Source organism: Gymnoscopelus microlampas (genome assembly GCF_963454915.1).
Source record: "Gymnoscopelus microlampas genome assembly, chromosome: 5".
Taxonomy (NCBI): Eukaryota; Metazoa; Chordata; class Actinopteri; order Myctophiformes; family Myctophidae; genus Gymnoscopelus; species Gymnoscopelus microlampas.
The window spans coordinates 56015709-56031469 of record NC_139942.1 but is presented as its reverse complement, the minus strand read 5'-3'; the positions used below and the strand labels follow the sequence as shown (position 1 = coordinate 56031469).

The following is a 15761-nucleotide window of genomic DNA, read 5'->3' as shown; positions in this document are numbered from 1 at the left end:
ATCTGTTCTTTAGAGATTACATTTCCCCAAATGTAGTCTCATCCTCTCAAACAAAGAAGGCAGGTCATTGGTCTTACAGTGGCTTCTCAGAATCAAAAGTGCCATATATGTCATTCATATTTCAATATGCGATCATTGAATTTGAATCGCAAAAAGATAAACAAAAATAATGGCTGGTTGGTTCCGCCTTGCAATGTAAGCGGATTAAGACCACTTTAATGTTTCACTTTGTGTCAGGCATTCATTCTACTATAGTCTGACTAGTGAGGCCACTCCACCAGAGAATATTCATGTCCTTTGTTCTTTTTCTTCTCATTGTATTGAAATGGATTAACCCACTGCACCATTAAAATGGGAAAAAGAATTAACTATGTTTGACAAAGTCCCCTTTTCCCCAGAACATGTGACCTTTTGGTGAGGGTTTGGTGTCGTCCCTTATGGATGACAGACAGAGACAACAGCTCTGTCCTGCCTGGGGGGCCAGAGGGTGGAGGACTTAAAAAGACATAGATACAGTGACACTCGGGTTGCGTAGTGATTAAGTGCCTGCCCACCACCGCGGAGACTGAGGGTTCAAAATCCACAGCGGTGCATCCGGCTTTGTCGAGTGTCTATATATACTGTATACTGTATATAACACAATTGGCCCGTGTTCGGAGGAGAGAAGCCGGCCGGGGAGGGTGATAATTGTCACTGCATAAACTCCTACGGGCTGGTGAGCAGTTTTTTTTTCATAACCGTTAACCGAAGCTTGTTAATGCTTAATCAACAGATAAGAATGAAATGTAGGATACTATTTAGAATAGAGGAATGTTAGTGACTCACTCAGGGTCCCAACACCTACCAGTAATTGCAGTCAAGAAAAGGAGCCCAAGAGCAGGTGCTGTAAATGTAATCGTGTTTCTAGGTGAGTGAGTCAAACCATAAGAAAATCACGTGGGTGTAAGAAGTGCTAAAGTAGCTCACTTCATTATGTACTTAAGAAAAGTATATTTGGTGTTAAAATGTATTAAGTATCAAAAGTAAAAGTATAAAGACCCTTTTCATAGTACAAAGAAACAAAACAGCCAGACATGTTGTCTACTTCTACTACTTCTTTATTCTCCTCATGTATCCATTGGCTTGTATGTGCTAGTTTTGTGTGTATTGTATTGTCCATCTTCCATCTTCATCCACTTCAAACACATCATAAGAGCTTGTGCTCTTATCACCCGGGTGCTCAACACATAAACACAATGCGAAAACCTTTCATTCATACCAACATGTAGACACTTCCATGCCAGAGAGCCGTGCACAGAACACAATGACATATCTACTTCCTCTTTTCTTAATATCAAAATCTAACCTTGTGCATTATAACCCACTAAGACCTGGAAATCATCTGTGTCACGTTTTCATTTGAGCTAAACAAGTATTATTTTACACTTTGGCTATTCAAAAATAGCAGATCTACAAGCTCATAGCGCGGCACCGAGTGCCGCGCTACGAGCTTGTAGATCTGCTATTTTTGAGAAATCGTGAAAATGTGTGCAAATATTGGAATATATATATTGTTTTAAAGCGAAATTTTTAACTCAAATCTTTGTTTCTGGGGGTCCCTGGAACATAATATTTTGAGATGGGGGGTCGGAGGCCAAATACATATCATTTTGGGGGTCCTTGACATGGACAAGTGTGAGCACCACTGACATAGAAACATACGTTTGTTTCAGAATACTGTTAGGGTTTAGAAGACATTTTGTAGAATCAGCCTCAGGCCTCAATCTGGATAAAGGACTGGCACAGAAATCCTATCAAACATCAAACTGGATAAATGCAGTATGAAGCAGGCCCTAATAAGTCACCATAATGAACACATAATATGTCCATTGTTGTGTCCTATCGGACCTATTAGCACACAACACACGGTCAAACAGTCAACCAATATTTTGTAATTTTTTGTTTGGCCTTGTGGCCCCCGACTTCAATCATTCATCGTTCAGTCATTTTACAATTGTGCCTAATCTAGTTGAATACCCCTGCTATAGAGCAGTGGTTCTCAAACTTTTTCATGTCAAGGACCCCCAAATTGACACAAACGGACCCCCATTTGGAAAGATATGCCAGGGACCCCCATAAGAGAAGATGTTTACGGCTCTAGCAGTGATTCTCAACCATTTTAATTTCAAGGACCCCCATTTAATGGAATTTCTATCTCTGGGACCCCAATTTATATTGTAAAATCAATGTTAATTTAACTCTGAGAGTGTACAAATGGAACCAAATGGACCCGTTAGGGTCCATTTGGTTCCATTTGTACACTCTCAGAGTTACAGACCCATAAGGGTCAATTTGGTTCGTAACTATCCATCATTTAGCTGGGGACCCCCTGAAACTCCCTCAAGGACCCCTGGGGGTCCCCGGACCCCACTTTGAGAACCATGGCTATAGAGTATATACTACATACGGTCTCCTCATCTCCTCTTTGGTAAACATAAAATACATTTTCAGGAAGGGATATCAATTTGATCCAATCAGGAGTGAGAACTCATGAAGAACCCAGCATAAACACATGTAATTGGAAGTGACACAAAAATCAACAGACACGATTTAAATTGGAACGATATCAAATTGAAGCTGATAAATGGGTTCTCTTTCCTGATTGGATGAAATTGGCCTGAAAATGTATGTTCTGTTTATATTAAGAAGTGCAGAGACATGGAGCCTCCTGTTGCTGAACTTAAGTACAATTTTGAGGTATTTTTTACTTTACAGGAGTATTTCCAATTTTCAAGATGTGGTACTTCTACTCCATTACATCTCAGAGGCAAATATTGTATGCTTTACTCCATTACAATTATTTGAAAACATTAGTTACTAGGTACTTTGCAGATATGAATTACCATATTATAAAACATGTTGACTTGTAACAGAATATTATTATATTGTGGTATTGCTACTTTTACTTAACCCATCAAGACCAGGAACGCATCTGTGTCATTTTAGTTGTTTTTTTTTCGTTATTAAAAATAGGCAGATATACAAGCTCATAGCGTGGCACCGAGTGCCACGCTATGAACTTGTATATCTGGTATTTTTTGAAAAAATGTGAAAAATGTGTGCAGATATTTGAATATATATATGGGTTAATTAAAATGTGACCAGTCACTTTCTCTTATCTTGTTCCAACAAGGCACATCATGACACTGTTAACCGATTAAGACCTGGAACTGTGACATGTTTAGATTTGAGCTAAAACGCATTATTTTACACTTTTGGGCTATTCAAAAATAGCAGATCTACAAGCTCATAGCGCGGCACCGAGTGCCGCACTAGGAGCTTGTAGATCTGCTATTTTTGAAAAATCGTGAAAATGTGTGCAAATCTTCTGAATATACATATATTTTTAAAGCGAACATTTTAAACTCAAATCTTTGCTTCTGGGGGGTCCCTGGAACAACATATTTTGATGGGGGTCCGCGGCCAAATACATATCATTTTGGGGGTCCTTGACATGAAAAAGATTGAGCACCACTGATACAGAAACAAACGTTTTTTTCAGAAAACTGTTGAGATTTAGGAGACATGTAGAATCGGCTTCAGGTCTCAATGGGTTAATGGGGGGAAATGTGTTCCTTACCCACAGAACATCTGGATGTTGTAGAGCGTGGGGTCGTCCTCCAGAGGAGCCAGCTGCTGCAGACACAGCTGCTCGCAGCCGCCGTTGAAGCCGTCGGAACAGTCGATGCCGATGTGGTGGTCATAGCACCCGGTGCCGTCCTTCATGGGGCTCAGCCCTGGGGGGCACTGGGGGGACGGACGGACGGACAGACAGACAGACAGACAGACAGACAGACAGACAGACAGACAGATGGGAGGTGGTGTTTAGAAAAGGGCTCATATTTTGAATGGAGGCTTTGTCCTACAGTAGAGGTCTTCAACAGGGGGTCCGGGACCCCTAGGGGGTCCTCAAAGTTACTACAGGGGGTCCACCAAATCTTTGTGTGATAAGATATTTTTTTACATTAACCACTTGAACCCTAGCATCCCTTTTCTGAGGAGAACTTTAGTCAAAAATAGCAGATCTACAAGCTCACAACGCCTCGCGCTGCGAGGCGTTGTGAGCTCGTAGATCGGCTATTTTTTTTGCAAAGAGGTTTGGTGTAGAGGGAAAAAAAAGAGCAGACCAAGTAAAACTAAAAAGATGACACACAATTTTATACATAGAGGGGGGTCCCTGCTTCATCTCTCTCTCAGCTAGGGGGTCCTTGGCCTGAAAACGTTGAAGACCCCTGCACTACAGTGTCAATAACTCTGAGAGCGTAAAAACAAGGCCCTGAATGGACCTGTAAGGGTCAAGATTTAAGTGTTAAGTCAGAGTTAAATTAACACGGAGGATTTGACAGTGTATTTTCCCATTTCTCATTATTTTTCTCCTAATAAAGTTGTTTTATTTTGATTGGTTTTGTAAAGCGACTTTGCGTACTATAAGAAAAAACGTTTTTATTAGTAGCAGCAGCAGCAGCAGCAGCAGTAGTAGTACTAGTAGTAGTAATAGACTTAGTAGTAAAATATAAATGGACACATCTGTATGCCTTTTAATTGGAGAAATCAATGGAGATTATTCTCGATATGATATTACTTTCATACTATCTGGTGTCAAGTTGCTACTAGAATTTGTATCACTATCTAATCATCTGCTATCAAATGTTGTCCTGAATATTGTAAAAAAGGCCTTGAAGGCCTTGAGAAACCTTAGTTTCTATCAATTCAAGTATCTATCAATTCATTTGCAGTTTTAAAAGACTCACACACACCGAAACAGAAACGTTACGGGGTTACACATCGCTATTCCTCCACATCGCCACTTAGAAGATTGACTTCCATTCTTCGGAGTGGAGATGTTTCCCATTTGTTTTAAAGACATCGCTATTCCGACTGTGACGCATTGCTATTTATAAACACCGCCATTCCGACTATATAATCACAATGAATGTGAATTAATGTAGGCATACTTGGTAAAGCATCTCATGCGCATTAATGAGACACTTGCATCTGATCTATTGTCAAATCAGCCCAACATCAAAACACCATGTGTGTATTAATGCTTCATTAATCCTCCTTTATTAAATAATATTAAAGTTTACACCTGCCACAACCATAGGCATATGTCATTTTTGTGAACAGCACTGCTTTCTTTTTGTCATCTCCAATTAATTCTGGGCCTTTAGTTTGGAGACAATGGAGAGATTCAGTTTTAACCCAGAATGAACCCAAATCTCAAGCGCAATAGTTCAGGGTTCTCTCTAAATCCTAAGTGTATATATCCATGTAACTTTTGTGAATAATTATGATAGGCTACACATGAGCCAAGCTTTCAGAGTCCATTATTGCGGTGCGGGATGGGGCGCTCTGCGCAGGTCGACACGCAACAAAAATAAAATAAAAAGCATTATACCGTCTCTCTCCCTCTCCTCTCTCCTGTCTTCCCGTCTCTTTCCTCCTGGTTGGAATCATCTGAGCTTAATATGTTAAATGTGTTGCTTATTTGCTGCCTCTAATGAATTAAAAATAATTGCAGAACGACACGCGCATGGGAGGGAGATCCGTTGTCATTTCATTGTAGATTTAAAAGCAGCCTAGTATTAGCCTACTATTGACTGTACTACAATATGGCTTGGTAACATGAACATGAACTTGGATGCATCACAGCGCCACGCCTTGTGAACTATAGGAGATTACATATTTTCGAAGAAACTGTAGCATTTAAGAAACTAGGAAAAATAAATTAAGCATCCCTGCGCAACTTGGAGCTCTCCAAATTGCCACATTCAGATTGAAGGATTTTTCTCACCTAATTCACAACAACTGTCGTGAATTCTAACCACCAGAAGTATGATCAAATTAATCTTTCACCTTAATCTGTCCACTTACTATAATAGTCCACTTCATATGCCCATAAATGAAGTCTTCAAGAGGCGTCCATGAGATGAGATTGCGCACAGCTGTCCACCGACAGCCTGGTTTGGTTTGATATTAGACCAGACTGGACAGTGGACACTGCATGTGTCTCAAACCAAACGAGGCTGTGCGTAAATGCTGTGCAGTGCAATAAATAAATTGATGCTATTATTATTATTACCCTTATTATTATTATTCTTATTATTATTCTTATATTATAATTTAGCACATTGGCGTGAGTGCGCTCCCACGGACGCCCTGCATGGGTCTGTCTGTCTGTATCTATCAGTCTATCTATCTATCTGTCAAGCTCTTTGCCAAAAATAGCCGATCTACAAGCTCACAACGCCTGGTGCTGCGAGGTGTTGTGAGCTTGTAGATCGGCTACTTTTGGTGCGAGTGAGTGTGCTGACTGTGCTCCGACGGATGTCTGTCTGTCAAAGGTCCGCGGCCGTAACACGCAAGCTCTCTCTCTCTCTCTCTCTCTCTCTCTCTCTCTCTCTCTCTCTCTCTCTCTCTCTCTCTCTCTCTCTCTCTCTCTCTCTCTCGTGTGCGTCTGTCTACAAACTAAGTGCCTTTGATCCTAACCACCTTTGATGTGTGCGCCGAATGGGCCATCAAGTTTTTCTGATCTCCCAGTGGGGAGCTAACGACCGCTGTTGATTCATTGACTGAAGCCATCCACACCTATTTAATTGTTGTTGTTTTTTTTCCTCGAAAGTTAGAAGACTCATGGAGAAATCATGATGTCATCTCAATCACCTCAATCAATCATGACTGAATGGCAGCTTGCTCTCCGGTCCCAGCCAGCTGCTGGGGACTATTTGTGGGGAATTAGGAGAGAAGGAGAGCTGTGAACTTTGCCTATACTGTGCACCCATGCAGGCAGGGATGTGCAGCACGCGCTAAATAGGCCCATGGTTTATTCTGGTATAGGTGGAAAGATCACCCCCCCCCCTTTTAAATCATTAATAATACATTCTTAATTTATAACTAACTAGAGGTCCGGTCAAGCTCTTTGCCAAAAATAGCCGATCTACAAGCTCACAAAGCTAAGAAGATCCCCAAGAATGTTAGCCTACAGATATGTACAGCACACGTTGTGTATTATTATGTTACATGCACTTATGTGCGTAATTACGCACGTGTAAAATTCCGCTGTTACGGTAGTTGTTCCACTCAGAGGAGGGGGGGGCACCTTCATGTCAGGAACCCCACAAATCACAAATTATGTGTATTTGGCCGTGGACCCCAGAGAGGAGGGAGAGAGAGAAAGCGCATATGGAATGCTGTGTAGTGTGTTCTGCAGACAAGTAGCCTACATCAAAATTTGGGGGTCCTTGGCATGACAAGGGCTTTACTTTATTTAGTAAGACATGAGAACAGCAGTACATGGAAGTACAAATTCGCAATACAAGGTCTACTAAACTGGAAGACTCATTAAGCACTGAGCTTGTTTAAGATGAGATCCCCATGCACACAAATCATGATGACAAAGGAGGCATGTATAAGATAGAGGCCTATACTTCTTTTTTCAAACAGATCAGAATGAATAAATCAACATTTTGTGTCAGTTGGACCCCAGTAAAATGTACTGGGTTCATTTATTGAAATCAAGTAGCCTGCCCTATACTGTGTGAAATAAGGTGTAAAGTAGGGTAGTTACTTTACACCTCTGCAGACGCGCTGAGCAGCGTTAAGTAGCCTACATTTACTCAAGTACTTTACTTAAATGTTGTCTTATATATTACTCTGTGTCACAGACAGTGATTTGAACCGACGGCAGGCGTATATAGTAGCCATAGAGGCGAGAGTCTTCAGACTTCTATTAGAAGGGAGGTTTTTCATTGAATAGAGGTCACTATTAGAGGATTTAGCCTACTCACAACGCCTCATAGTGCTAGGCATTGTGCGGTTGTAGATCGGCTATTTTTGGCATAGAGTGTAGAGAGAAAAAAGAGCAGACCACGTAAAAAAAAAGACATATATATATATATATGGAGAGAGAGAGAGAGAGAGAGATATGTTTCATAATATAATAATATATATCTGACAAGTAACTAGTAACTAAAGTTTTCAAATAATTGTAGTGGAGTACTATATTTGCCTCTGATGTAGTGGAGTAGAAGTAAAAGTATTGGAAATACTCAAGTAAAATACAAATACCTCAAAAGCGCACTTAAGTACATTACTTAAGTAAATGAGTTAAATTCCAGCTGTCTTTATTGTTATTATTATCATTATTAATATTATTGTTAATATTATTGTTATCATTAAATAGCATAATATTATTATCAATAATAATAATGGCATAATAATAACAACAATGATAACGATAATAATAATAATAAGGGTAATAATAATAATAATAATAATAATTAATATTAATAATATATATTAAAAAACATACTCTCTCGCCATGCCTTTCGGCCTGGCGGAGACGATAATAAAATAGGATGATGGGGGGGTTCGTTTTTCTAAGTGGGGATGTTTCTAAGTGGGGATGTTTCTAAGTGGGGATGTTTCTAAGTGGGGGTGTTTCTAAGTGGGGGTTCTTCTAAGTGGGGGGGTTTCTAAGTGGTGGTCTGTCCCCACGTTACGGTACACAAAGCTTCATCAGGTTATCTATGATAACAAGATAATCCTATGAAGGTCTGTGTCCTGAAATGTTTCTTTTCACAATAAATATGTTTTTATGGCATGGCTTTGCCTGGTGTCTAGCCGTCTCTAATTGGGTCATTCTGTGTGTCTGTTTATCTGTGTTTCTGGAGCTAATCTCACAAACTGTGCTGGAGCGATCAGTCCAGCGTTCTTGTCTACACTCTTGTGTGTAAAAGTTGAAGCTATTTTATAGATTTGAAATATTGTCCATGATTTAATATCCTGGCAATGCAACCCTGCTCAACTCCAACTTCGATTAATCCATTAACGGGAAAGCATCTGTGTATTTTTACATTTCTTTGGCTATCCAAAAATATATACAAGCTCATAGAGTGCCGATTTTTGAAAAATCTTGAAAATGTGGAACTCCGATCTGTGCTTCTGGGGGTCCCGGACGTCCTTGACATGAAAACGTTGGAGCACCACTGATACAGCAACATACTGTTAGGATTTAGAAAACACCTTTAGATATGTATTTGGCCGCGCAGACCCCCCCCCCATCTCAAAATATCTTGTTCCAGGGACCCCCCAGAAGCAAAGAGTTGAGTTAAAAATGTTTTCTTTAAAATATATATTCAAAGATGTGCACACATTTTCACACATTTTCAAACATAGCAGATCTACAAGCTCGTAGATCTGCTATTTTTGAATAGCCAAATTAATCTTAAAATGACACAGATGCGGTCTTAATTTAGTTATTATAAACCTGAATAGCGTACATCCATGAAGACATGCTAGTAGCTTAGGATGTGGCTCACATTTCATCATCTACAGCGCTGCATGACGGCAACAAAAGGCCAATAATGACACGACAGACAAGAGGACGCCTATTGAAATGATTCTATTCTCGTCCTAGTCAGGCATATTATGAGACATAATTATCAGTCTAAAGTTTCAATTTACATAAAAATCCAATGAGCATGGGGCTCTATACTTGATGATGAGTGAAATGGAAGCCTTTTGTTCGGGGAAACGGAGCAGTGGGCATCTCTTCATCTCTCCAATGGAGACTGATACATTTCACATTCTAATTGGACTAGCGTTGATAAAAACCCACAGAAACTAATCAAACAAAAGGGACGACATTTTGTGAAGTTTTTGCAGAGTGTATTCGACAAACTTCTTAACCCATTAAGACCGGGAAAAAGCATAATTTGTGTCATTTTAAGATTGCTTTGGCTATTCAAAAATATCAGATCTACAAGCTCATAGTGCGGCACCGAGTGCCGCGCTATGAGCTTGTAGATCTTTTTTTTTTTTTTTTTAATCGTGATTTTTTTTTGCAAATCTTGGAATATATATTTTTTTAAGCGAACATTTGTAAAATATTTTGTTCCAGGGACCCCCAGAAGCAAATAATTGAGTTACACATGTTCTACAAGCTACATTACTAATTACAAGTTACACATGTTCTACAAGCTCATAGCGCAGCACTCGGTGCCGCACTATGAGCTTGGAGATCTGCTATTTTTTTAAATAGCCAAAGAAATCCAAAATGACACAGATGGGTTCCCGGATTGAATGGGCTAATTGAAATGCTGGCTCTGTGCTGCATGGGTCGGGTTTACCAAAAACTTAAGTTCACCTCAGATATGGAACTTCACAAAAGCCTTCCCTGATGCTTCCTCACAGCATTGTGAGGCCTGTATAAGCCACATTCAGATAATGTTTTTCTGCCAGGTTCTGTATACTCGTTCAAAGGGAACTTTGATGGAGTGGATTTTAAATGCAGTAAGGTTTGCCTCAAGCAATATGTCATCAGAAAAATAGTTTGTGTTATATTTTTACTATAATGGGATCCATTGGGTCATCCAGGCTCAACTCATATTTAGTTCTATCTTACATTTCCGATACAAAATAAGGTCTCTCCACTGTCCATCTTTTTTTCAGTTTTTCTTCCCCAACGATTTCTGTAACCCATTTCTTCACCCAGTGCCAATTGCCTAAAGCTGTAATCCTGGGCGCTACTCTCCCTCTGCCAGCCTGGGGAGAGCCCTGAACTGAGCTCATGCTTCCTTCAAAGTGTGAGGAGTGAGCAGGCCTCTGCTTATCACCTGACAGGGGGGAGTGTCCCCGGTAGGACGTAGCTTCTTATCACCTGACAGGGGGGGAGTTTCCCCGGTAGGACGTAGCTTCTTATCACCTGACAGGGGGGGAGTGTCCCCGGTAGGACGTAGCTTCTTATCACCTGACAGGGGGGGAGTGTCCCCGGTAGGACGTAGCTTCTTATCACCTGACAGGGGGGAGTTTCCCCGGTAGGACGTAGCTTCTTATCACCTGACAGGGGGGGAGTTTCCCCGGTAGGACGTAGCTTCTTATCACCTGACAGGGGGGAGTTTCCCCGGTAGGACGTAGCTTATTATCACCTGACAGGGGGGAGTTTCCCCGGTAGGACGTAGCGTGTGGAAGGAACACGTTATTCCAACCAGTTCCTTTCCCCTCCATGAGGTGCCCCGGCTGACCAGGGGGAGGCAGTATAGAGACCAGGATTACAACATGTTTTTTTGTGAGGGTACCTACCCCAGGGGACACGGGGGGGAACATGCAACCTCGACACAGAAAGGCCTTACATATTTCTGATAAAATAAAATAAGGTCTCCACTGTCCGTCTTGTACAGTATGGTTACAGTACATACATCACAAACCTTGTCATTCTCTCATTTAGGTTAACAAACAGCCATAATAGATGGCTGGCACCTTTCTGAACCAGTATGCAATGACAAATGATCTTGGCATAAAAATCCTATGAGTTCTGTTTGATTTACTTGGAAGGGATCATAATGCAAATACTGTATATCTCACAGGCAGCATTATGCAAACTATACTGTCTGGGCCTCGTCCAGCCCAATGAATTTCCTCCGGGTTGCACACGCACACGCACGCACGCACGCACGCACGCACGCACGCACGCACGCACACACACACACACACACACACACACACACACACACACACACACACACACACACACACACACACACACACACACACACACACACACACACACACACACACAGGCGCCACTCAAAAATCCAAACATCACAGAGCTAATCTAATCTAAGATACTCTAGATGTCATCATGATCTTACATCAAAGATGAGACATAGTAGCAGTGTCCATAGTAGACGATTTTAGCTATAGCTATTATTTTATACTTTGGCTTCATCAAAGCCAAAGTATTTCATGATTCGAAAAATCATGAACATTAATTTGTGCAAATCTTTCAATATAAATATTTTTAAAAGCGAACATTTGTAACTCAAATCTTTGGGGGAGTCTGCAACCAAATACATATAATGTTGGGGTCCTTGACATGAAAAGGTTTGAGAACCACTGATATAGCAACAACACACGGTGTCCAGAAAACTGTTAGGATTTAGAAGACATTTGTAGACTTATGTTGATCAGACTTATGTTGTCAGTGGTGCTCAAACGTTTTTCATGTCAAGGACCCCCAAAATAACATGTATTTGTCCGCCGACCCCCATCTCAAAATATGTTGTTCCAGAGACCCCCAGGAGCAAAGGTTTGAGTTAAAAATGTATTATCGTCAAAGATTTGCACACATTTTCACGATTTATTTAAAAAAATAGCGGATCTACAAGCTCATAGCGCGGCACTCGGTGCCGCGCTATGAGCTTGTATATCTCCTATTGTTGAACAGCCAAAGAAATCTAAGTCATCACTCAGATGCCTGAAGAAGGTCAACGACCGAAACAATCCTCATCGAGCCGGTGAAGATGGTGTGCGGGTTATTTTATTTCTATTCAGAAAGTTAAAATGAAAAAAGTTTGGGAAACACTGTTCTGTAAAGATAAGGGGAACATTCAATGTTTCAGTGTCTGCCATTTACAAGTTTGAACCCGTCTTTGTCTATTCATGAGAATGCGGGAACATTCTACTCTCTTCACTCTAGTTTTTTTCAGGAGAGAAGTCTCTCAGTTTTGGGTAGAAACTCTTGTTTATGCAACGTTCTTTCCCAGCACTTGTTATGTGTTGAGGATCATAGTGCCGTGTGAATTCTGTCTGAGCCGTCTCTCTGTCAGGAGAAGTGACTTAGAACAATTCCACATTCCTCTGGCTAAAAAAATGAAAAGCAAATGCATGTGGGGATAGTATTTGTCTCGCAATTCCTACTTTATGTCTAAAAATTCAGACTTTTTTTCTGTCGCAAATTGTGACTTTTATTTCATAATTCTCAATAACACAATGTCTCAATTTGCAAGGGGGAAACAAACTCAAAATTAAGGCCTTTCAAGTTTTGCCAGTGCCGGTAATGGGCTTCCATACAACCAGTGGTGGAAAGTTACTAAGTACATGTACTCAAGTACTGTACTTAAGTACAATTTTGAGGTATTTTTTACTTTACTGGAGTATTTCCTGTTTCCAATACTTTTACTTCTACTCCATTACATCTCAGAGGCAAACATAGTACTTTTACTCCACTACAAACATTGGAAAACTTTAGTTACTAGTTACTTTGTAGATTTAAAATATCATTACATAACACACACGAACCACTTCAGCCCTCAATAGACTCCGGCTATTTGAAAATAGCCGATCTACAAGCTCACAACGTGTCGCATCGCGACGCGTTGTGAGCTTGTAGATCTGCTATTTTCAAATGATATTTATACATTTTGAAAACATGAAATGGAAGATTTCTGCATAACGACTACTTTTACTTTTGGTACTTTAAGTGCATTTTGATGACAATACCTTTGTACTTTTACTCAAGTAAATTCTGAGAAATTCTGAATACCAGACTCGTACTTCTAACAGAGTATTTCTGCATTGTAGTATTGATACTTTTACTTAAGTGAAAAATGTGAGTACTTCTTCCACCACTGGAAACAAACGATTAAGGCCTTTCAAGTTTTGCCAGTGCCGTACATGTGCTTCCATACGACACAGTTTCACTGCATCATTATAAGACCTGCTCTACTTCACAAATAGTTTGTCTCTGCATGAAGCTCCAGTCAAACCAACATCCTCTGACCCTCTACAAAAGTACTGTGTAATGGGCTCTATGCACAGCAGACATATTGGAAAGAAATTGGGTCTCTTCCTTACTTCCTTCCTTCCATAGGTGTTACCAATGGTGCTAATGAAGGCTCTGTTCCATTCTGGTCAAACAGAGTCAGAGTGCTGATACTGGGAACACTCTGCTACACCAGTGGGTCTATACATTGGGTTCCAGGGACCCTCGTTGTTCCTTGACGGGGTTCAAAATGGCTTGGGGGGGCCCTTGAAATTAAAACGTTTGAGAACCACTAGGCAAGAACTAGCCGATTGAGTGTCTAAACGGAGGTACCGGAAATTGGCCGAAGTACCACCCAAGGAAATGACGTTGACACTTTACACATCTGTTTACATTCTCCGTGAATGAAACGAGTGTTGTGATTGGTCGAAAAAGATTCTGGGAGTAATCAATACGATGGAAGTTCCGCCCCTATGGACACTAGCTGTGCTTTAGTGTAGGTCGTGACCAGGCTTATCTCTTTGCAGATGAGTGAGACTGGGAACGAGGCTGCTGTGCTACACTAAATGGAACAGAGCCCTCATTAGTATCATTGGTAACACCTCCCTTATGTGTCACATCCATACCATTTACAAATACAAGCTGAAAGCCACAAGCTGCGTCTGAAATTGTGAGACTTTTAGTACGTCTGTAAGCTATAGCTACTCAATAGTGCATGAAATGCACTAAATTCAGGATGATATTAGACTAGAGAGTGCGATACTGGACACTATATACTGGTATGAATGTATCACAATGCAATGTTGTAGTCAACAACACGACAACAACATCACAGAGTTAACATGGCAGACAGCGGCCAAAGCTCTGGGATAACGTCAATTACTCTTCAATTATTAGACCATTCAATCCGGGAACACATACCGTGTCATTTTAGATTTATTTTTAACTATAACGATTATTTTATACTATTCAAAAATAGCAGATACGCAAGCTCATAGTGCGGCACCGAGTCCCCACGCTATGAGCTTGTAGATCTGCTATTATTTTTGGAAAAATCGTGAAAATGTGTGCATATCTTTGAATATATGTTTTTTTAACCCAAGACCTGGAACGCATCTGTGCCATTTTTTTCATTTGAGGTAAAAAAGCATTATTTTATACTTTGGCTATTCAAAAATAGCAGATCTACAAGCTCATAGCGCGGCACCGAGTGCCGCGCTATGAGCTTGTAGATCTGCTATTTTTGAAAAATTTAGAAAATGTGTGCAGATCTTTGAATGTATGTATTCATGTCAAGGACCCCCCAAAATGATATTTTTGGGGGGTCACACTGCACTCTCTCTCTCTCTGTGAAGCAGGAGGAGACAGTGTGACATTGTTTATGCAGCATTTCATTTCATTTCATTTCATTTCCACACAGTGAGTCACACCGTGGCAGACGTTTCCACTGACTGGTGCAGTGGCGGAAAAAGTACCAAAATGTTTTACTTAAGTAAAAGTATCGACACTGCAATATAGATGCAGCCGCGATGCTTGTAGATCAGCTATTTTCAAATGAACTGGAGTATTTTCAATTTGCAATACTTTTACTTCTATTCCAATACATCTCAGAGTATATATATATTAAATATTATACTTTTACTCCACTACACTTGTTTGAAAACTTTAGTTACTACTAGTTGCTTTGTAGATTTTAATTATTATGACAAAACATACATAAACCACTTCAGCCCTATTTCAATTTTGGCTATTTGAAAATAGCCCATATACAAGCTCACAAGCGATACGACGCGTTGTGAGCTTGTAGATCTGCTATTTTTTATTAATACTCCCGTAAAGTAAAAATACCCCAGCATTTTACCTAAGTACAGTACTTAACCCATTGAGACCTGAAGCTGATTCTACATGTCTCCTAAATCTCAACAGTTTTCTGAAAAACGTATGTTTCTATATCAGTGGTGCTCAATCTTTTTCATGTCAAGGACCCCCACAATTATATGTATTTGGCCGCGGACCCCCATCAAAATATGTTGTTCCAGGGACCCTCAGAAGCAAAGATTTGAGTTAAAAATGTTCGCTTTAAAAATATATATATTCAAAGATTTGCACACATTTTCACGATTTTTCAAAAATAGCAGATCTACAAGCTCGTAGCGCGGCACTCGGTGCCGCGCTATGA

General features: G+C 40.4%; 1 protein-coding gene across 1 annotated transcript in view; it reads right to left on the bottom strand.

The window, feature by feature from the left end:
* Nucleotides 1-15761, bottom strand: part of astn1 (astrotactin 1) — a gene marked incomplete at both ends in the record, with an annotated part of 706990 nt that overhangs the window by 369526 nt on the left and 321703 nt on the right. Inside the window, one exon of the mRNA XM_084058603.1 lies at nucleotides 3620-3786. Within this exon, the coding sequence (XP_083914729.1) occupies nucleotides 3620-3786 (167 nt within the window). The remainder of the gene's footprint in view (nucleotides 1-3619; nucleotides 3787-15761) is intronic.